This window comes from Mytilus edulis, chromosome 2 (genome assembly GCF_963676685.1).
Source record: "Mytilus edulis chromosome 2, xbMytEdul2.2, whole genome shotgun sequence".
Taxonomy (NCBI): Eukaryota; Metazoa; Mollusca; class Bivalvia; order Mytilida; family Mytilidae; genus Mytilus; species Mytilus edulis.
Window position 1 is genome coordinate 3839117 of NC_092345.1, and position 23503 is coordinate 3862619.

Sequence of the window (23503 nt, forward strand, 5' to 3'; positions counted from 1 at the left end):
GCGTCCCAATACGCATTTGGTGCGAAGTCGTTACAATGTAACTGTTTATTGTTTTAATCGGAAATTAATTGATGGACATTGTAAACAAATAAAGCGCGTCAGCTGTATTACGGCGTCTTTTCCCCAAAATTTATGTCTTGCAGGATTTTAAACAGTAGTGAGAGTATTAAGCGGAAATAGTAAATAGAATATAAACAAAAGGAACTGTGGGGTAAAAGTCTATGAGACAGTAACTAAACGCCCACCCTGTAAAACAATATAATAAAAAAAAGATATGAGGAGTTCAACATTTGATCTACAAAAGACATGCACGCGTGTATAAACTTGACGACTTAATCTTTTGCCGTTTCAATTTGGGGAGCAGGGTTCTTTATTAATCCGTAGCTTAAGATTATAAATTACCGACTATATCCGGTGTACGGTGATACATAATGGCTTTTATAATTTTGTCTGCTAGGTCATTTTTTGGTGGATCAATTTGAACAATACAAGTATGAACTCACTTATCATAAATACCAGAATTAAAAGGCTGTACGCCGAACGCGCGTTTCGTCTTCAAAATCTAATTAGTGACGGCCGGACCAAAATTCGACTAATACATTATCGACAATAGCTTGCTTGATAATGTCACAGATTAACCCACACACTGTAAAGCAACCAGCAAAATCGCTACAAATGGATTAAGTCTTTCTCAAAGGGGCACTAGCTACGAGATATATACAAAATCTTATTTTTTTGTTCAATCATTAATGAAAGTGAAATAGTGAAATAATAATTCGCCTTTAGTAGCCAGTATGGTTACATTTTGGCAAATTAGGCTAAGTGAATTATTCGACCTCATTGAATCCGTATGCATGTGAACTTCATTTAAACCGCTTGGCTAAAGAGGGATAACGCATGAACTGTGCGAAAAGAAAGTCAACAGAGAAAGTGAAACAAAGGTACATTATTTAATTGATTGATTCGATCAACAAAAAAAAATCATTCTTATACAGGTCAAAACGATGATTAACATATATTTTTAATCTATAATATGAAATTAAACAGACCTAGAAAAATCTAATTGCACGAGTTCACTTTCTATTTATGTTTGTATCGCTAATATGATTTTCGGAGGTCATCGGATGTCAAATCAATAGCCAATTAGACGGCGTCAAGATACACATGAAACAAAGCTACATAATATCGAGCCCATGCTCTGTAAATTGTTTATTTTAGATATTCTATAATTTGGATAAATGTTTTACGTACTAAATTATAATCCTGGTACCTTTGATAACTTTTACACCACTGGGTCGATGCCACTGCTGGTGGACGTTTCGTCCCCGGGGGGGGGGGGTATCACCAGCCCAGCAGTCAACACTCCGGTGTTGACATGCATATCAGTAATGTGGTCATTTTTCAAAATTCCTGTTTACAAAACTTTGAATTTTTCGAAGCACTAAGGATTTTCTTATCCCAGGCATAGATAACCTTAGCCGTATTTGGCAAAGCTTTTTGGAATTTTGGATCCTCAATGCTCTTCAACGTTTTACTTGTTTGGCTTTATAAATATTTTGATATGAGCGTCACTGATGAGTCTTATGTAGACGAAATGCGCGTCTGGCGTACTAAATTATAATCCTGGTACATGTACCTTTGATAACCTTTACATGATTTTAAATCAAATATGATAATGTGAGTCAAATCGGTGAACATAAATTTGCCAGCTAGTTCTCTCTCCGAATTGAAGACAATATATAATATGCAGTATTATGTAATCTACATATGCTTTTTGACAATATCTAGGAAACAACAAACAGGAGAAAAACCAACGTACAACTGTGTACTTATGAAATTTGTCGTTATCTATTTCCACATTTCTATATGCACACACAGCTTAAAAGTCGAGGTTATTGTTTATGAAATAGAATATAATTTGCAATGCAATGGAAAACGGTGATGTCAGTTAATAAGTCATGCGCTTATTTGGTGCATATGAAAGATTTTTTTGACGAATTTATGAATTACTGTTGTTTCAATGAACTTGACACGTAAACATTATATATTCTCGATACTGATATTTCAGCTTTATTGGTATCAAAAAGTAAAATAACGAAAATACCGAGCTCCGCGGAAAAATTCAAAACGGAGAGCCCGTAATCAAATGGCAAATTCAAAAGCTCAGACACATCAAACAAATAGAAAACAAAGGTCATATTCCTGACTTTGTACAGGCTAATGTATTTGAGTCACCGACTTTTGTTATACATAAAAGATCAGTTGAGTGTTAACGTCATATCTGAAAACATAGAAAAATATGTTATCGCAACCTTCTGATGTTATTGATCTATATATTTCTAGAAGTAAAAGTTACAAATATTATTTTTAAATGTTCTAATGCAGGTCTACACAATCCAGAAGCTTGTAAAGATTCACAAGAGCTGCAAGAGTTTGTCCATTCATTTGCAGTTGTTCTACTGATAATAAAGGACAAACTTCATACAGAGGAGTACTGAAAACGACTGAATAATTTTCAGTGCTCTTTGACCGATTTTAATGGTCTGTTGATTCGTATACTAGTATTTAATTGTTTTAAATTTTCTGTCATATACAGTATTTGAGTGCTCCTAACCCATTATTAGTAAAACTTTTAAACTTAAGCACTTTTTAAACATAAGTTTATTATAATTATATGGGATTGACTGCCAACGAGACAACTGTCCAAATAGCATGAATTTGAGCAAGTATATAACACAGTACGGCCTTTAACCACGCCAAACAACCCATATCGTATATGCAGCTATAAAAGGTTCCGACACGACAAATTGTTGGACGATTGAAAAAAAATCCTAATGCGATAAGACAAACGCTGAACGAAAAACATAAAAACAGACATCAACCAATGACGTGGAACAGGTGCTAAATGTATTTTGAACGCGCAAACCATTATCTTACCTGGGAAATGGTGTAACCCTTTGAGAGTAAGTTTATTCTTATTTATTAAGTTTGGATGTACGTCATCACTGTGAACAATAAGGATGGTAAACACACACTATAAAATAACTTTTTTGTATCTGAGAAAGAACTTAGCAGTAGTTGGCAATGAAACTCCTGAATTTATCATAAACAATTCAGATATAAACAATGGTCATTGAAATTTGAAACCTCACTAGAGACACTACCGTAGCGACCGAGTTTGGATATATACACATCGTAAGAAAAGATATTAACCATTGGGAATGAAAAATAGTCTTTTGTATTGCGAAGAATTGTTTAGATATTCTAATGTGAAAATATCCCAAATCTAGTGGAGGACAATGTGTGCTGCTATTTAGGAGATAACTGTATTGTATTTTAAGCTCCGACGGCATCAATTGGGGATTTGATGGTCGCAAGTTAAGTTTACTGGCGATGCGTTAGCGGAGACAGTAAACGGGTATTTGCGACCATCAAATCCCCAATTGATGCCGTCGGAGCTTAGAATACAATATTGTTATCTCCATTCTAATGAAACTGACAGAAAACAACGTTAAAACATGTAATTAAAATCTGTCATATCCCGTCTCCGCTTGCGCGTACGTCCGATAGTCAATTGATGCCATGTAAAAAAGTGACGTTATCCAATTAAAATGAACGTTACAAACGTTGTTGCATTAGAATTATAGACTTATTTGAAGTTTATTTCCACAGGTTAATATCACCAGTGCAATTAAAGTATTCTAGCAAAAACATTATCAAGAAAACAGGAAGTGTTATTGATTATATCAACGAAGTGGAATTACAATTTGGCCATAAATTATGATTCGTAACAAACATATGTGAGCCCGTTATCAACACGTTATCTCACAGAAATATCTAAACCTGTCGTGAAATTTTATTGCCTTCAATTACGATTATTCAAATGACCATTTGATTAGGTAAGAAAATCTATATCTGAAAAGATTGAGAGAAAGTGTAGCGTAAAGTGTGAAAAAAGTTGTTATTGTTAACTGAAGTGAAAACACAAACACTCAATTTTTGTAGTCTGAGAACTGACATGATTGTTTACTTTTGACTCTCTTAATTGAAGAAGTATAATTTTTAATTCCTGCTTCAGTAAAGTATTTAAGTGATGCTACCACAACATTGTTTGCTGCTTTATCGGCCTATATGAACACGATATGCTTCTGTGATGATTTTGAATCTACGGTTAGATTGTTTACATTGGTTACAGTTCGGTAGAAGCCTTATTTTATGCATTGTATATATACTTTAATAAAACATAGTAAAGAATTGGGTGTTTCGCGGCTAAACTTTGGGTCAGGTCAAACGTGAAGGGGTGTTCCAAAGGAAACTGTCAATACGAGTAATGAGACACTTTGGAAGAACACCCCTCCTATAATAATGGTACGGCTACCATTGGGGTATATAAGCAGGAGAGATTCCTAGCTCAGGGTCGATTGTCATAAGTCTTTGGAGACACAAGACCAAGATATATACTTAGATAAAAACAGTATTACTTAGTATTATATATGATACTTATTATTATAATGTGTGTGTATATGTTATATATTTTCTTTTTCAATAAAATACTTTTAATGTTCGGAGCACACTGATGACATAATTTTGGCCACATATACCTCTTCCACCAACATGAGAAGGAAGGTTGAGGCCTGCATCCCAATATTTTATTTTTGAATAAATTGTTTTCTAATTATTGGTTAAATATATCTGTTGTTAACTCACTAGACATCCGTTAATAAGTAATGCCCAAACCCAGCTTCTTTCTATGCATATATCTTCATCACTCTTTAACAACTATTAATTATTAATATTATATACTAATCATATTACTGTATTAATTAAAAGTTAAGTCATATTGTGATTTTTAAAATTGTCTTCCAAACCCTTCAGTCTGAGTGTTCATTAAAAAAATTAAATAAAAATAAAAACACAAGACCAAGGTACGGTACGCGGATATTCGAGATCGCTGTCTCTTATATTTTAGATATTGTGTTAATATTACTAAGTGTAATAAAGAACAGGTTGATGTCTGTTGTAAATACGGACTTGTACGTTAACAAGCTGAACCGTATTGTACCGTATAGGACAAGTGTGAGTCTGTGTGACCACCTTGTAAAGTACATATTAATTGTATCGACAGAACAGAGACAAATAAAGGCAACAGTAGTATACCGCTGTTCAAAACTCATAAATCCATGGACAAAAAACAAAATCGGGATAACAAACTAAAACCGAGGGAAACGCATTAAAAATAAGAGGAGACAACGACACAACACTACAATGTAACTAACACACACAGAAACGGACCAAGCATCAGACAAAATCCCACGAGAAAAATACAAGTGTGTAAATTTGTAGGGTACATTATTGTACCAGGAGGACAAGTTTGTTCCTGACCCAGGACAAATTTGTAAATAAAGGCAACAGTAGTATACCACTGTTCAAACTCATAAATCCATGGACAAAAAACAAAATCGGGGTAACAAACTAAAACTGACGGAAACGCATAAATATAAGAGGAGACAACGACACAACACTACAATGTAACTAACACACACAGAAACGGACCAAGCATCAGACAAAATCCCACGAGAATAACAAATATAACATCAAAACCAAATACATGAATTTGGGATAGACAAGTACCATGACACGTCTTATCGCAATGTCAATTTACACTCAAAAAAAGTACAAATGTGTACCAGTTATATATATATATATTAAAGTAGAATTGTTCATAGCTAGTTTATTAGAAAAGAGCAGTTGTACATATTTTGGTTCATTGACGTTAATTTATAAATAAAGATTGTTTGTTATATATTTTGTAAATAGAACAATTTTGGATCCAGTATCAAATTGGTAACGAACACATTCTAAATAGAAATAGACACGCTTACACTGTGTAGACGTTACACTTTGTTATACTAGAAGAATACTTTTAATCCTTTAAATTGATTTTTTACTGTTGACTATGCTTATAGAATATACCTTTTATTAACAATTCTAATATGACGTGCTTCTTTAGCTTTGTAAACAACAATGTGATAAATTTCTCGATATATCTATACTTAGCGCAGACTCGGAGATATACAGAATAATGGCTGTTACAATATACTTCCCACGTAAATCTACATGTATTGGAACCTATTTGCAGACCCTTTGACGATTTAATTTGTTTTAAAAAGTGCAATTAAAAAAGACAAAATAACTGTTATTCTTATTCGGATGCATAATAAAATGCACAAGAGCTCGGAGAAATCAACAAAATTAAAATAAAATAAAATTCCGCGAAAGTCATAATTTTTTTCGCGCATTTAAGTCATTTCAAAACATGACGTCATACAAATGAAACCGCTAAAGTTGAAAGTTTTCTGTTACGTGATATCATTTACGCAAAAAGGAGGGTTTAAAAAATCTAAATCCATCTGCTTCTCTCTTCTGGTATTAACATAAACAAGAACGACGTAAAACTTCCTCTGTGTAAATTTGCCATTCTGTATACCTTTGTTCATACATGTTGTGTTAGTTTATTTGTTACAATAAAAAAAAATCATTATAAAAAAAAAAGAACGACGTTATTTCCAGTCAAGAAACTGGAATTCTAAACTTCTAAAACTTTAAAGACCAACATATAGGCGGTTCGTTAGGATGTTTTACTAAATAGAGGCAACAGTAGGTAGTACACCGCTGTTCAATAATCATAAATCAATTTCCTGCAAGAATCTATAAGAAACGTTATAATTGAACTTTCCAATTGTCCATACATCAATTGATACGTTTAGCTCATGCATTTACACACTAAAAGTAATTTCTAAGCATCGTCTGATATTGTCAATTTTCATTGACTTCCCGTGTGTTTAATTTGCCTTGGAGTTCAGTATGTTTGTCATTCTCTTTTCGCTTGGCGAGTGATGTATGTATAGCCAAAGACGTTTACACTGTTGACTCACATTGTTTGTCATCTTTATGAAAATTGAACATCGTTTAACTGTTGCCTATCCATGGTTTGTGTTCGTTGAAATCTAAATTTTCATTAGAGACATGGTAATAGCGAAGATGTTAAGAAATAAACATATAGTTAGAAAGAACTAAGAAACCTTTCACTAAATAAAAAAAAATAGCAATAAGAAACGAAAAAATTAGATCTTATGTGGTAATGTATGTATACAAAGAAACTTTGAAGCACCTGATATTACCCCTAGATTTTGGTAGGGTTCGTGTTGTCGTTTTTCTGTTTTCTGTTTTTCTTTTTCTTCTTTTGGCCATGGCGCTGTCAGTTTATGTTCGACTTATTAGTTTGAATATCTCTTCGGTATCTTTTGCCTTTTGTTTGAAATGTCATATTCTAGAAAAGAATGTTCCCGGTAAATGAGAATTTAGAAAGCGCAACGGGCGCATGAATGTAACAATTGTTATGTTCTTTTCAAAATATTTTAGACAGATCTTTATTGAATTTTACCAACCAGCTGTGATTCAAAAGATTTGGGTCATCTATTAAACAGGTGCACTTTCGGGAGGTTAATTATATTGCTCGGATTGACCAAAGCTTAAGGGTTTAGTGTTCACTGCGAGGAAATGCGTTTTAATGGTTAGTACATATGATTTGTTCCTGTTAATTTGTCAAATAAGATTTTATGTGGTTCTCTATACTTCGATTATTAAAAGTCTCTTTATATACTAGGCCGGTAATTTTTGCTTTCTCTCCCATTCTATGTAGTATACTTTGCAAGAAGACCAACATTTAAACTGTTTGAGTGCGTTCGATCCAAAAAGGGCATACACAAACAGTTGGAAAATAAAAAAGAATCTGTGCCGAGAGCACATGATACCCTTTTTGTGTGTATTATAGATGTTGCTAGAATAAAATGGAATATTCTAGAAGTCAATTAATGTGGCTCTGTAGAAAATCTTGGATAAGGATTTTTTAAGGCGTATCAATATTGCATCAACAATAATTCTTGAAAGTTCAATAAATCAACGACACAAGAAAATTTTAAAAGTAAACAGCTATTCTACATTCACCTATCCAAATAGCATGTTCAGTTAGTAGAATTTATCTCAAGCATAACCTTTACATGTAAAATTGCATGTTATTCATCTGTCAATTAAAAGTCTACAATCAGGAATGACAAATCATAGTTTTTCGAAATCGATTACTTATGTTATGTCTCGCTAATAAAACCAAGTATACCTGAATTATGGTATACCAAAACTCACTTTATGAATATGAAAATCTATCTATCTCGAATGGAGAAATAACGTATCATACTCGATGCGGTGGTTCCATCAGATATACTTCTGTTATCAAGAGGAGTAAAAAAAGGTTGCCTTAATTGTTGAACTAAATTTGGTTACATTTATCTAATAGTATATTTCGGGAAATTAGGTTTCTAGAACGCAATTCCGATATTGGTCGAATTTAAATCTCGAACAACTCAAATTGTACTTCATACTTTAATAAATTAATATATCATAAGTAACTTAGGTCTTTTGGATGGGTACCTTCAGCCGACTCAAACCTGACGAAAAATGGCATGAAAAGAAACAAATTGAATCGTTGAGTTGAAATTTTTTATTTCTCCAATATAACAAGGAATATTTACAAGTTATTCAGGTTATAGACATCATATTACCAGCAATCGGATGAAGATGCATGTTCATGCATCAAAATCTACAACACACGATTGCAAAATCCATATGAATAGTATACACAAATTTGATGAATTCCACATATAGCAATAACAATTGAGAAGAAATATCATATTGAATGAAAGCCGCATATAGATCAACACAATGTCCAAAAAGTAACATGCTAATCATTCAACAGACAACGTATACACATAATAAACTTCCTCGCTAAATTAAGATGCAATTATAACGAAGCGCATATGACACACACTGGACACAGATTAAATGCTGGTTTTATGGTAATAAAAAATGTCTAACCTAGCACATGTTACAGTCCTTATGCACCATTGGCTTTAAAATATTCGGATAAGAACATTGCTGATGAAGGATTATAGAGTAATGTACTATGGCCTCATAAAATTGATAAAGAAATGTTCCATTTTTCATTTCGCGTATCAGATCTGCGCCTGCATTTTGAGTGTTCACTTCGGAAAATGAATTTATGACGTGTTTTCCTTTATCAGCAATATGTTTTGGTTGAGAAATGTTTAAGTTTTACAATTACCGTTTTCTGTGTTATCAAAATAGATAAAAAAAAATATAAGATTGGCAAGATTATCTCAATACGAATACTGTAAATTCAGAAATTATTGCGTGCATTTATTATTGCGATTTTGTCATTTTTGACTGAAATGCGATTTTTATTTTTACGATTTTATGATAAATCCTGTTTAATTCATACAAAATATTTCAAAATGCGAGTTTAAATTATTGCGTTTACAACTCTGTCGCATTTTTCGCAATAATAAAAACCTCGCATTAATTTCTGAATTTCCAGTATATACATAACAAGTACAGTTAATAAAAAGAGTCATCAAATAAAAACAAAACATCACTGTAAAAGTATATAGCTATTTCAAAAACATAGAAATAGGTAATGTTGAAAACGTTAAAGCATGTATATGACTAGAATGTTTTAGTAGGAGCATTAACACAATAAGCATATCATATGTTTTGGATGTCTTTTACGGATCCTAAATTGGTTTTTCGACAGTCTACGATAAGACTGCTGACATATCACTTCAGATATTTGTCGATTTATGATAAAGACCACTACCATATAAAAGCAAGCTGGACAGAAAGAAGAAACCTTTAATAAATGCCTGTCTTTAAATTGCTAATAAAAGACACTAGATTGATACAAATTTTACCTAATCATGGAATTATACAAATGTATTCTTGTATGTAGCTTAAAGTAAGCACTTCAGCTAGATAATGGGATGTAGCCAGGTCATTTTACGGTCAGTCGTACTTTTGAAATAGAGTTATTTTTATGAATTGTCACATTAGAGGAACTGTTTCGACATAATCACTCTACCACGGAGATTACTTGTCACATCAATGAATATAAAAGCAATGATACAGTACATGGCATTCTAACATTCTTACAAGGAGAGGACTGCATTATTTTTCGTAGTCTGCATTTAGCATATTTTGTATGAAGTATAAAATGAAACTACGTAGAAACGCATTTAATTCTAATAACTACATTTTTATACGTACAATTTCTGGTGAAACTTAGCATGCAATTTGAATTCGTTGACCTGCATCTTTAGTGTCTGCTGAATAGATCTACAGTCGATTTCTTTTAATATATTTTACTTACTAAACAAATAAAATAACGTTTCTCTGAAGAGACCTGCTTGACAGTTATATTTGTAAGTTCAAAATTATGTATCCTCAAATTACTTGTTCGTGATATTTTTGTCTAATGGCATGAGACATAAAAAAAAATGTTGGATAGCATTCCAGCAGTCAGCTCATAGCTCAAGAAACAAGCTGATTAGAATATAAACACAATTAGTAAACAATACAGAAGGATGAGGGCTTAACGGTAAAAACCACGAGAGATTGAACTCAAACAATAGTAGAATATGTTCCTGTTCAACGAATTAACAAAATAATATAAAAATCAGTTTTTTTTATTACCCTGTTTTGTTATCTTGTTTTCCTTTTTATAATTCAATATCGGTATCAAAGGATTGGGAAAAGCACATTTACGTGAATTTTAGAATAATTATATCTATGGTCTTGTCTTAGAAAGCACAGATTGTAAGATAATTACTTAATATAGAGACAAAACTGTGTGGGCTTTGCTCATTGTTGAAGGCCGTACAGTGACATGTAGTTGTTAATTTCTGTGTCATTTGGTTTCTTGTGGAGAGTTGTCTCATTGGCAATCATATCGAATCTCCTTTTTTATAACGCCTTTCTTTATATATGTAAAAAAGTTGACAATAATTGCAAGATTTTAAATTAAACAATAGGATGTGAAAATCAAATGATCATGAAAATTTTGGGTTTTTTAATATAAGATGTTTGAAGACGTATATAAACATGTAAGCTATAAACATATGATTAAATACAATGAGAGGCTTCGATCATGCATGTTTCAAGACATAGTAGAGTAATTAATTACATGCCCATACAGTTTGGATATGAAAAGGGAAATACAACATAATTAAACATATCATGGAACTTTAAGCAAGATATGGAAACCAAAGGCAATCTGAATATATTATAATATTTTGAGTGTATGTTTTTTTGCAAGTATCTATCAATAATTTGCATAATTAGCGGAAAATAATTCAGGTTAGTCTGATTGAATACCAAATATGATCATATAATACAGCAAAGTTAACTTTTCGCAACGTCTTTCTTCCAAATATTGAGTAGGTCTTACAATCATTCACCCACTGCTGGAATTAAACGTATCACTTTTCATTTATTGGCAGACGTAAACATGCGACCTTACATAAGGATTATTTATTTATCACAATAGAAATGCAAAATTACAGAAAATTATATTGCTGTCATTCTTGAAGCTCGTGCCATCGAGGAACAGCACTATTACTTGCCATCAAATCATTCCAATGAATCTTCCCATCTCCTAATGTATCGTAGCCAATCTTTACTCTGCCTACCAGTTCATCGTTTCCAATTGTATTGTCATGAAATATTTGAAATTCTGCAGACAGTCTTTTTAATAGTTCTTTTCCAATATTAAACACAAGAGCTTCGTTCCAAACTGGTTCATGTGTGACGTGTACTGTCGATGTCTTTTTCTTTTTAATTCTTTTTCCATCACATAAGATTGATACCTTTACATAAGGATCTGCAAAAAATAAATAACTAGAAAAACAGGAAGAAAATTCATTAATGCAGACATTCTTCTGTTTGTAAAGATAAAGAAAACTTCATATTATGTTGAGTTCAACCACAAACTATTGTGGATCATAGATGCAAAATGACATTTAGAAAGAAAGAGTCTATTAAAATTTCATTGAACAAATCATTTTAAAATGAGTTGCTTGAACAAGATGTCTAACATGTAGGAAACATCCAAAACGATTGGGATTAACAAGTAAATTATAAGATTCTCAAAGCTTTTATACACACAAGCTGCCGGTCGTACGAAAACAACCCGGACAAAATACAAACCGAAAAATAGCAATATATTCCACCGATTCGATAAATTAAAATACAAAAGGCCGTTTTTAAAAGAAAAGCATATGTGCATCTTCCTCTGCAAAGGTGATACAGCGGATATTCCTTCTTGTTTTTGTTGCCTCAATGACTAATATACATGTTTTAGTTGCACTTCAGTGTTTCTGTTGTTTCGTTGTTTTCCTCTTGTAGTTGATGTGTTTACCTCAGTTTTAGTCTGAAACCCGGAATTGTTTTCTCTCCATCGATTTATGACTTTCGAACAGCGTTATACTACTGTTTCCTTTATTTAAATACATATTCAAAAAAGAGAATATAAATCGATGTAACAAAGTTATGACTATTTTATATTTTTCTTATAGTATTTGTTATGATATATTTTATAACAATTGCATTATGAATATATTTGTAATTGTTCTTTCAAATTTGCAAAAGTATCACCTCCTCGAAAACATCTAAATGTAGTATTATAGAATATGAATGTTGTTTGAATTTAAATATTGTATGTGTGTAACGATTGTCATGTGTGTCTTGGTAACAGTCCAATATTTGGATTTACCAATAAAATGATTTGATTTGATTTGATTATAAATTCCTGACAATTTTAATTTGGTAGTAATTAGTGCATTTGTCACTACCTCATATTTGATTTCATGTCATACTGGTACCCTGGCTGTCTATACAATTACAAGGCTTAGTATAACTGTCACCGATGAGTCACTCGATATACACGTATGATACCGATTTCAGGGAACACATGGTCTGGCATACACTTTCAAATTGTAATTCAATAATTTTGGAATCCCCCAAAATACACGGTAATTTAACGGTAATTTAAATCTTTTCATGAATTTATCAGGATGAAAACTTAACGTGTTAAGGTTATTTACTTACTATTTTTTTTTATAATACCAACATGCTTAGTTAAATTTTTAATGGGGTCTTAAACGTGCTACCTCACAAATTTATGTGCGTAAGTATTAACAATATTTACATTTTTATTCATGGATAATAATTTCAATAAGGACATGCTCGACTACTAGTTAGATGTGAATAGAAATAAAGTCATGAGTATAACTGAAGAAATGTCAGAAGTTACATGTTTATCAGGTTTTTAGAATAAGCTTGACAGAAAATTGGATTTTGGTGTAAGAAATTATATAATACCATTCTTTCAAAATTCAAATTCAACTGACAATTGACAATTTCTGTCAGCGCTTGAAAATAAACTTGCTTAGTATTCTTCCTCATTGCTGAGCATTCAATGACTTCAATAAAAATACAGAAATAAAATGACAGAAGGTTTACGTGATGAATTTCTTAAACAAAAAATGTTGATAGGGTTGTAAGAAAAGCAAAAATTTAATTACGTTCCGTACACATTTGTTTAGAAATCCTAATATTATGTTATCGATTTCATTTACTTGAAAATTATTCGAGTACGTATACACGAGAATAAATTAGTGCATATTCTTTTTGCATGAAATTAAAAACTGAGTAAAATTCTCATGTGCATGCGTGATGGTGTTCAGTTTCTATATGATATATTGTTGAACATAACATTGTTTCTTTATGCGTATTTGCATATTATATTTTGTATGCGTATTTGCATTTGATTTATTAAACACCACCTTTTAATGTCAACACAGACTTCAGTTTTATATAGCCACTCTGAAAGTACAGAACAAATTTAAAACTGAGTACAATTCTCATTTGCATGCGTGATACTTCATACTTTTCCAAAGCTGTGTAAAAAAAACCCACAACATTTGTCCATAGTACACGAATCTCCACTAAGAGTATCATTTTCTAAGTTCAGTGGACCGTGAAATTGGGGTAAAAACTTTAAATTGGGCATTAAAAGTCGAAAGATCATATCATAGGGTACATGTGTACTAAGTTTCAAATTGATTGGACCTCAACTTCATCAAAAATTACCTTGACCAGAAACTTAAACCTGTAGCAGGACAGACGGACGGACGAGCGGACATTAACATATCATTTGTGAATTAAAATTTGAGTTGTTCTTTTTGGAGATTTTTCTGACATCAGTATATACGTAAATTCCTTCTAGTTATATTTTGAGTATGGGCAGGACTAGCACACACACGTAAGCCCTTCTAATCACATTTAGAGCATATGCATGTTTAGCATTTACACGTACACCCCTTTTAGTTATATTAAGGGCATGTGCAAGGATAGCATATACAAATACACCCTTTCTTGTCATATTTAGAGCCTATGGTGGGTTAGCATATACACGGAAACATTTGCACGCCATTCTACACAAGAATGGTTGTCCAACTTTAACATACATAACATAAGTAGACACCAAAATAAAATTTAAGAATTTGATAAATCTTATTTATTAAAATGTATAGTTAGTCCATAGTTTTCAAAGGTACCTGGATTTTAATTTAATACGCCAGGCGCGCGTGTCGTCTACACAAGACTCATCAGTGACGCTCAGATCAAAATAGTTATAAAGCCAAACAAATACAAAGTAGAAGAGCATTGATGATCCAAAATTTCAAAAAGTTGTACCAATTACGGCTAAGGTAATCTATGACTGCGATAAGAAAATCCTTAGTTTTTCGAAAAATTCAAAGTTTTGTAAACCGGAAATTTATAAAATGACGACATTACTGATATTCATGTCAACACTGAAGTACTGACTACTAGGCTGGTTATACCCTCGGGGACGAAACTTCCAACAGCAGTGGCATCTACCCAGTGGTGTAAATAGTTATCAAAGGTACCAGGATTATAATTAGTACGCCAGACGCGCGTTTTTGTCTTTGTTTCATCTGCTATAATATAACATACCTAAAAGTTTACTTTCGTCTGCTGCCAGTTTTAAATTCCTCGCTTTCATCACAACGACAGTTAACCTTTCTGCACTTGAAAGATAACTCAAGGAAAACATAACTTCACCAACATCTTTCTGAGAAAATAAAAATGAACATAATTACTTCAGCTAAGGAACGTGCACGTTGATTTTCGACACAATGCATTCAAAACGAGAGTTGCAATTTATTTCAATCACTGTGTCGATAAATTTTCTAGTTGACTGCCGAAATAAAACTACCAGTACTAATTATGTGATTCTAAATATCGAATAGATGTAAGATTCAGCAACTAAGCACAAGAGGGAGGTTGTATTGGATTTATGGTTGTTTTGTACCCAGGCTTTGTAAAATTGTCAAAATCTTTTTGGTGGTTTTGAAAAAAAATCTTTTTATAATTGTTAATGCATTTTTTGGTAATTTGTTTTTAAAGACAGTAATAATTGTTTATGCCTTTTTGATGATTTGTCAAAGGCATTTAATAATTGTAAATGTTTTGTGGTTTTGGTGCAAGGCTTTTACAAGGGTTAATTCATTGTTTTTTGTCGTTTTGTTCCAAGGATTTTAATAATTGTTAATGACTTTTCAATTTGTTTGACATTCATTTCTTTCCCAAGTAGTTTGACATTAATCTAGGTTATTTTAATGTATTCGTTATCTAATAGAAATAGCTCACTGGCGTTCGTAAATTCATCCAGCTTAAGGCTGTACTAGATGTATAAAGAAAGACATTTTAAGTCATCTTTTTGTAACTGATTGTAACCGTACTGAAATAATCACCAATTAAACAAAAGAAGACATATAAGACTAGCAAAATGATGATATCGCCATTCCAGTTAGAAATTGAATTTTACAGATGTGTCATAACATATTTTATGTCTCAATACTCACACTTTTGTTCCCTTCTTCTTGATATGGAGAAATTCCTTTCCACATAACAACTTTATCTGTTAAATTCAAACTGTCCAGTAAGGCAATTTTGACTTGACCAATACAATCATGTGTTGAAAACTGATCATAATTAAAAACTAAAATTTCTAGATAACAGTTTGGTAGTTTTGAAGGAGATATGTCAAATATAAACTCCTCATCAAATTTTGGCGCCAAAGTTTTCTTGTGTACTCTGGTTTGAAGTTGACTTTTATGGTCTGGTAATAATGATACTTTACAATATGGGTTCGAGGTGCCGGAAATTACGTCACATGCCACGAGATCTTCTGCTTGAATTATATTGACGGACAACAGGTGAGTCTCTTTGTTGTACTGTAAACTACAATTTATTGCACCGAGATTTTCCTCTTCGTTACTTGTTAATGAATGTTGTCTACACAGTTGCTGAAAAAATTATATGCAGATATAAAAATATTATCATATAGAAATAAAGAATACACCAATCAACCTAATTTAAATATAACTTATCCTAAACGAATAAATTATCTTTTTCACAAAAATTAGTCTTATTATCGAATGTCGAAGCCACATCAAGTGGAAGTTTAGTCTACGATGATATCACCATTTAGGTCGTCACTACCACTGTGTCAACATGATCTATCATTGATTCACTCATTTTCTTTAAATTCCTGGTTTAACAATTTTTAACTAATTTGAAATACTAAGAGTGTGCTAATACCCACCTACCCCTTCCCCCATCACAGATATCCGATAAATGAAACAAGCTTTTTATCAAGATCTTGCAATATTTGAATTCATTTTAATTATTCACTATGCTGTTCATTTTCGAAATTGGTTTTGGATTCAAACTGGTTTGGTTCGAGCGCGTCTTATAGATTATAGGTTACACTACAATTAGAAAATACGCAACCGTATAGTATGCTATTGAAGGTCCCTGATATAACACAATTTGAATCAATTCAAAAGACAAAACTAACAGTGTGGTTTATAATGAACACTATATATATATATGAAAAAACCCGGAATACGACAGAAATACAGCAACAACTTTGCAAACTCCTGACAAAGGACATGCAAGCAACGGATTGCCTTCTTTCAATACACATTATCATAATTATAGCATACTGTTTACTTTCAAGAGTTTTTTACTAGAAAGGAATAAGACAAAATATAATTGATCTTTCCGAGAAATATATACATTTTTTACTGAATAATTCAAGCAGTGGGGTTTACAAGACAACCCTCTATCTTATAATGCATGTAATGCTTTTTATATGTATTATGCAATTGTATCCTGATTTGTGCTTTAGAACACGATTCATTTACAAAGCATCGAGTAAGTTGCCATTATACTACTGGTGCAACAGTTGTTGATACATATGTTATTTTTTTTTTCTTTTATTTATTATTCTTATAATAATATTAGTTGGGACATGAACTCAAGTAAAACCTAATCTTAGAGTTAATAAGTATAATGTGTAAGTAGACAAAAAATACATAGTGTTTGGTGGTATCAGGTGTTGTCAACAGGATATTGCATTTGCTTATTATACCAAGTCGATATAACCAAAGAAAGTTTTTCGAATGAACGTACAATTACTTCAAACAAGGATCGGTACTAAATCATCTATAATGAATGAGATTTAAGAACACACTTACAATCTCTAAGTTATAATAATTCAATTATGGGCAAGGACTTTGTCAGATAAGAAGCAAGTTTCCACAATGAAAAGACACTGAAAAGCTACTGCAATAATGTTTCATTCAAATTGATTTATATGGCAGTGTAATATATAAGATAGATCGGAAATCTTTAAAATGCTTCCATGTAATACAAACTGTCTGCATCTATTCATTCATCAAATTGAAGTTATTAAATCAAGATAAAAGAGCGGCATTAAAAAAACACAAGTTATAAAAAGAAGGACAGAAGAATAAAAAGAAGAAAATATCCGCACAAACATGTGTTTTCCCTTTTACTTACAAACAAAATAGTTCAACATTTACATAAGAGAGGAATGGTTCAAACAAAAATCCACGAAACGAGTTATTTCCCTTTCTAACAGATAGACATCGTTTGCAGAAATATAGGAGAATGGTGTGAAGCAAACATTTCGACGTAATTTTATTATCATGTCTGGTTTTGAAAAGCATTTCTTTGCTAGACTAGGTTTTCTTTCAAACACACTTATATTTAACTTGACAGTAAACCTGAAAATAATTGTATCTATTTTTTATCTTCTGTTCGACTAGTCATACTTATTTGAGGAAAACAAATAGGAATCGTAATATTATAGTTAAATTCGGGAATTTGAAACACACCACTGGAAAGTTTGTAGTAGTATGATCGTGGGAATTATAACTGAATGTTATAAAGTACATGTACTTCATAGGTATGGCATCACACATTGCCAGTATCAGATAATTAAATGTCACAGTACAATACAAGCTACTTTAGCGTTCCTGATAAAGATAAATCCAGAAAAACTCTTCTGTCACACGCAATTTATAAAGTGTTGTTTGTTTTCATTGTTATACGGGTTCTTGTCAATCGCTGAAGAACGATTATTGGCTATTTGACTTAACTTTGAGACAACAGAAGTTAGCTGATGTTCAAATCCTTCAAATCCATTAGGGAATACACAACAAGATAATACAAAATGTGCAAGAATTACATAAACTCCAAAAGGAGCGAGACATGGTTGTTAACAAATAAAGCTTGACCTGCCTCTGTATGCGTTACCCGTCATGAAAGAATATCAAGGAAGATAACAGTTATACTGTTACAAAATACACTCAGATTCAAACAAATCCTTTTGTTTTCTAAATCTGAAATCGTGAAGCTTCTTGATACTAAGAAAAACGTGTATTCAGATTTCCCTACAAAGAATTATAGTATTTGTTAATCATTATGGCGGTTAACCATGCATACGAAAAATATATAGTTAAATATATTAGGAAACGATGTAAACCAATTAACTATCATTGTCCACGATGTTAATGGCAATTGCATTTCTAAAAATTATTCAGCAATACAGCAATTGCTGTAAAAGAGCAACAAAACTGTTATTTTCTTTCGAAGATGTTCGGTGTAACGTGATGTAATTCAGTACGGAATGACATCTAATTCCCCTTCATGTTTTCATCATGCGGATGATAACAGTTTGCCATAAAGCCAAAATCGTAACATATTTGATTCACTTCACGTCTTTTATTCCACGGAAATTTCCATAATCCAACGTATAATTGATTCATCATGGGTCACCAGTCGACAGAACGTTAGTTTGATCAATGTCTTAATGCAATTTTAGACATTAAGAATGATACCACAAATAGCTTTTAGCAGTTTCAATTCTATTATCTAAGAGAGTCTATGCTTTTTTTGTGTCCAGTTGTAAAGAATAGGTTATAAGTGACGAATGATGTAACATGCTTTAATCATACAATGACTGCTGACAGAATCAAATTGTTCAGTAAATTTGTATAACTATCGTGACTGTCAGTGGGAATTTCAGATCATGCTACTTCTCCAATTGATTATATATTTTAACGTGCATAGTAAAAATATGCTTCCGTGTGCACTTATGTTATCAAAAACTATGTTTTTAATTTTATTTTAACTGTTTTCTTGCAAAAGAGGGACGAAAGATACCAAAGGGACAGTCAAACTCATAAATCGAAAATAAACTGACAACGCCATGGCTAAAAATGAAAAAGACAAACAGACAAACAATAGTACACTTGACACAACATAGAAAACTAAAGAATAAACAACACGAACCCCACCAAAAGCTAGGGGTGATCTCAGGTGCTCCGGAAGGGTAAGCAGATCCTGCTCTACATGTGGCACACGTCGTGTTGCTTATTTGATAACAAATCCGGTAAATGGTCTAATTCGGTAGGTCACATTCATGAAAGGGAAGGGGATTGTAGTTACGACGTAAGGAACATATCCGGTATCATTTGTGAAACGGTTATTCCATAACGGTCAACCAACTCGTGATGGCGTCCGTAAAATTTACGAAGGGATGATTTCAACTTCACCATTTGGAACTCTTGGTTTAATAGCTTTCTTGTGAGCAGCAACCCTCTATCAAGAAAATCATGATAGGAAATGCCAGCACGGGAATATCGTATCAGTTGGGAGATACATACCCAGAATGCAGGTTCTGCTGAAAAGTTGTTAGTTAGAAATGGAAAGGTCACAATTGGAAAGCTGAAATCATCTCTTTTGTCGTAAAGTTTTGTTTTCAACCGACCCTCATTGTCAATTTCTAGATGTAAGTCAAGATATGAGGCCGACTTAACTGTATCTATAGTATCCCTTATCTCTAGTTTGATGGGATAGATGCGTTCCACATAGTCACCACTTTCTTTTGTCTTTAAATTTGGCATTTTCTTGAATGTTGTTATAATGTTAGTTAGAGAGCATTATACACAGTGTGGATGTTTCTATTTATTTGTTAACAAATGTTCCCTTTTTTTTTTTATAGAAACTTGCCATTTTCTGTTTTATTTATATTTCATCGGTTTCTTTTCGGCTTATTTTGTATTTTTCGAGTATACAGTTATTAATTTTAAACTGTGGGATTCCAAGTTATTTCTAATGTTCTATCCCTACATCCTTGCAAAAATTGATTACATTTCACGATAAATACAATTTAGTATTAACTAACTAAGTCGTATTCGTTTTTGTCATAACCAAAAAAGAAAACGGGTTTGCGGCTTGCAAATGGTATACATATCACCATTTGAGACAGATATTCAAAATCGCTCACAAAGATATCATAATTGCAACCATGACAAATTTGATAATACGATAAGAAAATCATGATAAGAAATTTAAACCCTTCAACATTTTATCAACTATACGAAATATAATCCATGTATACAGGTATTGATGGAATGTTGCTACATAAAATTATGAAATTCACTTGTAGAAAATCAGAAAGATGAATTCATGTTAATAGTAAAACGTTAAGTTAAAGGATGATCTTAGATACAATTCTTTCTTCGCGAAAAGTACTAGAAGGAAGTATTAAATTGAAAAGTCAGCTGGACTAAGAGCCAAGTTATTTCCGATATGAATGCCGATGTCTGCAACAAAAACGTCCATTAATACTGATTTGGTCAATCAAAATAATCAAGCCTCTAGATGATTTCAGTTTCAGAGAACAAACGGTTCTTTTGAAATCAGAGTATATAGTTTTACACTGTATAACAAGTACATTATTATGTCTTTCAATCTGTCTATATGTTAAAAAGGGTGATTTGACAAGTATTCTTTTATTAGAGAATTGAAATATTTAGATAAGATTAAATTGTAAGCTTCGTATTGCTCTATATTTTTTTCTGAGTGATGTTTTGTCGAATTTTATTTGTATGTTAGTCTGTTTATAAAGTCTTATTGATGCCCGTGTTCACTTATTATCTTGACATGCTTTTCTTAGCGTGTCCTTAGTTTTCTTCTCATTAAAACTGTTGCCGGAAGAAAAATTCCAACATATTTCTTTTGTTATACCCGATCTTTTTTGTGAGTAATGATCTTCCATACTCGAAACAATACCAAATTAACGTTTTGTTCAAATATTAACTGTCTTCCTTCCTTACTTTAATTTGCAGTATGAATAGCTATATGTTTTACCAATACTTTCTCTTATAAAAAGTAATTTAATTTCATATCAAATATACTCTTGTTGACCTACCCATCAATCATATATATTAAAGTTTTAAATATGAGTTTAGGAATTATGTTTATCAATTATCATCCGAGTTCGCTTTGAATTAACGAGTAATAAAATTTCCAAGCGTAGGTGGGAAGAAGAAGTTAACCAACGTTACGAGTGAGAAAACAGTAATTGTAGCAAAATATTCCATTTCATTAACAGGAAATGAAAGAGTGCATTCAAAACGCTTAATTTAACTTGGAATATTTTGGTTAATCTATAATATCATCAAGGAGAAATTAATGCTAATTCTAACATTTTCCCCCGTAATTATTCATTTCATTATATAGCGTGCAACAATGTTTTGTTGATTTGTCGCCCTCAAAGAATAACACGAAACAGTTCTTATATCGTACAAAGTAAATAACAAAAATACCCAATTTGAAGGAAAATTTAAAATGGAAAGACCTTGGTCAAATGGAAAGACCTTGGTCAAATGGAAAGACCTTGGTCAAATGGAAAGAACTTGGTCAAATGGAAAGACCTTGGTCAAATGGCAAAATCAAAAGCTTAAACACATTATACGAATGGACAATAAATATCATATTCCACTTGGTACAGGCATATTTTGATGTCGAAAATAGTGGATTTAACCTGGTTTTACAGCTAGCCAAACATATCACTTGTACCTTATCTTAAATAATTATTTGTTTACTTTATCCAAAATGTAGGTCATCTTATGCCATTTACAAAAACAGAATAGAGAAAGTAGGGATCTTTTTGAAACAACTGATTCTGCAACATTTAATTGTTCATTGTGTTAGGCCGTAAAGGAAAACAAGACCACTAACACTTAAACACAGTAGGAACTAAATGGTTGAACATTAATATATAAATTACGGGAATTGTCTTTCTTATTTTCTATCTAATTACAAAAATTAATTACAATACAACATGCTATAATTCTAAATTTTCATAGATCCATGATTGAGATATAACGAAAAAAGTAAAATAACAAAAATACTGAACTCCGAGGAAAAATTCTAATCGGAAAGTCCTTAATCGAAAGACAAAATCAAATGATAAAATACATCAAACGAATGGACAACAACTGTCATATTCCTGACTTGGTACAGGCATTCTCAAATGTAGAAAATGGTTGATTGAACCTGGTTTTATATCGCTTAACCTCTCACTTGTATGATAGTCGCATCAAATTCCATTATATTTATAACGATGCGTGAACAAAACGAGTGAGAGTTTGATATCGTGTATCATTATTTTGAAATCAGACACCCCAGATTGTTATCAAACGATATCTAAATCTGATTTGTTATGAAACACAAGTCTACATGACGATTATCAGATGGCTTATTCATATAAAAAACAATGTCAACTGAAATAATATTTACATGTGATTGGAAACATTGTATCATCGATCATGAAATATCATCCAGGTATTTATATGATGAAGATGACAAATAATAGTGGACGTATTTAACAGATTAAAATGCATCAACTGAAAGGATATTTACATGTTATTTGAATCTTCCCATCATGCAATTGTTATAGTTCTAATAACAGCAATGAAATCTCACTGTCTACAAGACGATAGACATAGTTAGACGAAAACGGAAAGGCACAATAAGATGAAATACGTGTTGAATTATTGTAAACAAATATTACCCAATGAACAATTAAGAAATTGCTTATCTAGGATAGAAGGATATTAAACACAAATGTATCATGTTGACTGGTTCAGATAATAAAAATGAATATATTACCCCCAAAAAATACAGGAGGTACACGTGTACAAAAGTCGAGGATTATCCCCGATAATTTTCTGTCATATAAAACCCCCTTCCATGAATATCAAATGGTGGCTCCTTAAGCAGAATATAAGTAAATAAAGGCAACAGAAGTAAACCGCTTTTCGAAAGTCATAAATTGATAGAGAGA

At 32.0% G+C, this 23503-nt stretch overlaps 1 protein-coding gene across 2 annotated transcripts in view; it reads right to left on the reverse strand.

Moving 5' to 3' along the window:
* Positions 1–8542: 8542 nt before the first annotated feature.
* Positions 8543–23503, reverse strand: part of LOC139511261 (synaptotagmin-1-like) — a 61985-nt gene continuing 47024 nt past the window's right edge. For both annotated transcript variants that reach the window (XM_071297869.1, XM_071297870.1), the window contains exons 4-6: positions 15858–16301; positions 14947–15064; positions 8543–11788 (exon numbers count right to left, since the gene is read on the reverse strand). In XM_071297869.1, coding sequence (XP_071153970.1) covers positions 11487–11788; positions 14947–15064; positions 15858–16301 — 864 coding nt within the window. In that variant the 3' untranslated portion in view covers positions 8543–11486. The remainder of the gene's footprint in view (positions 11789–14946; positions 15065–15857; positions 16302–23503) is intronic.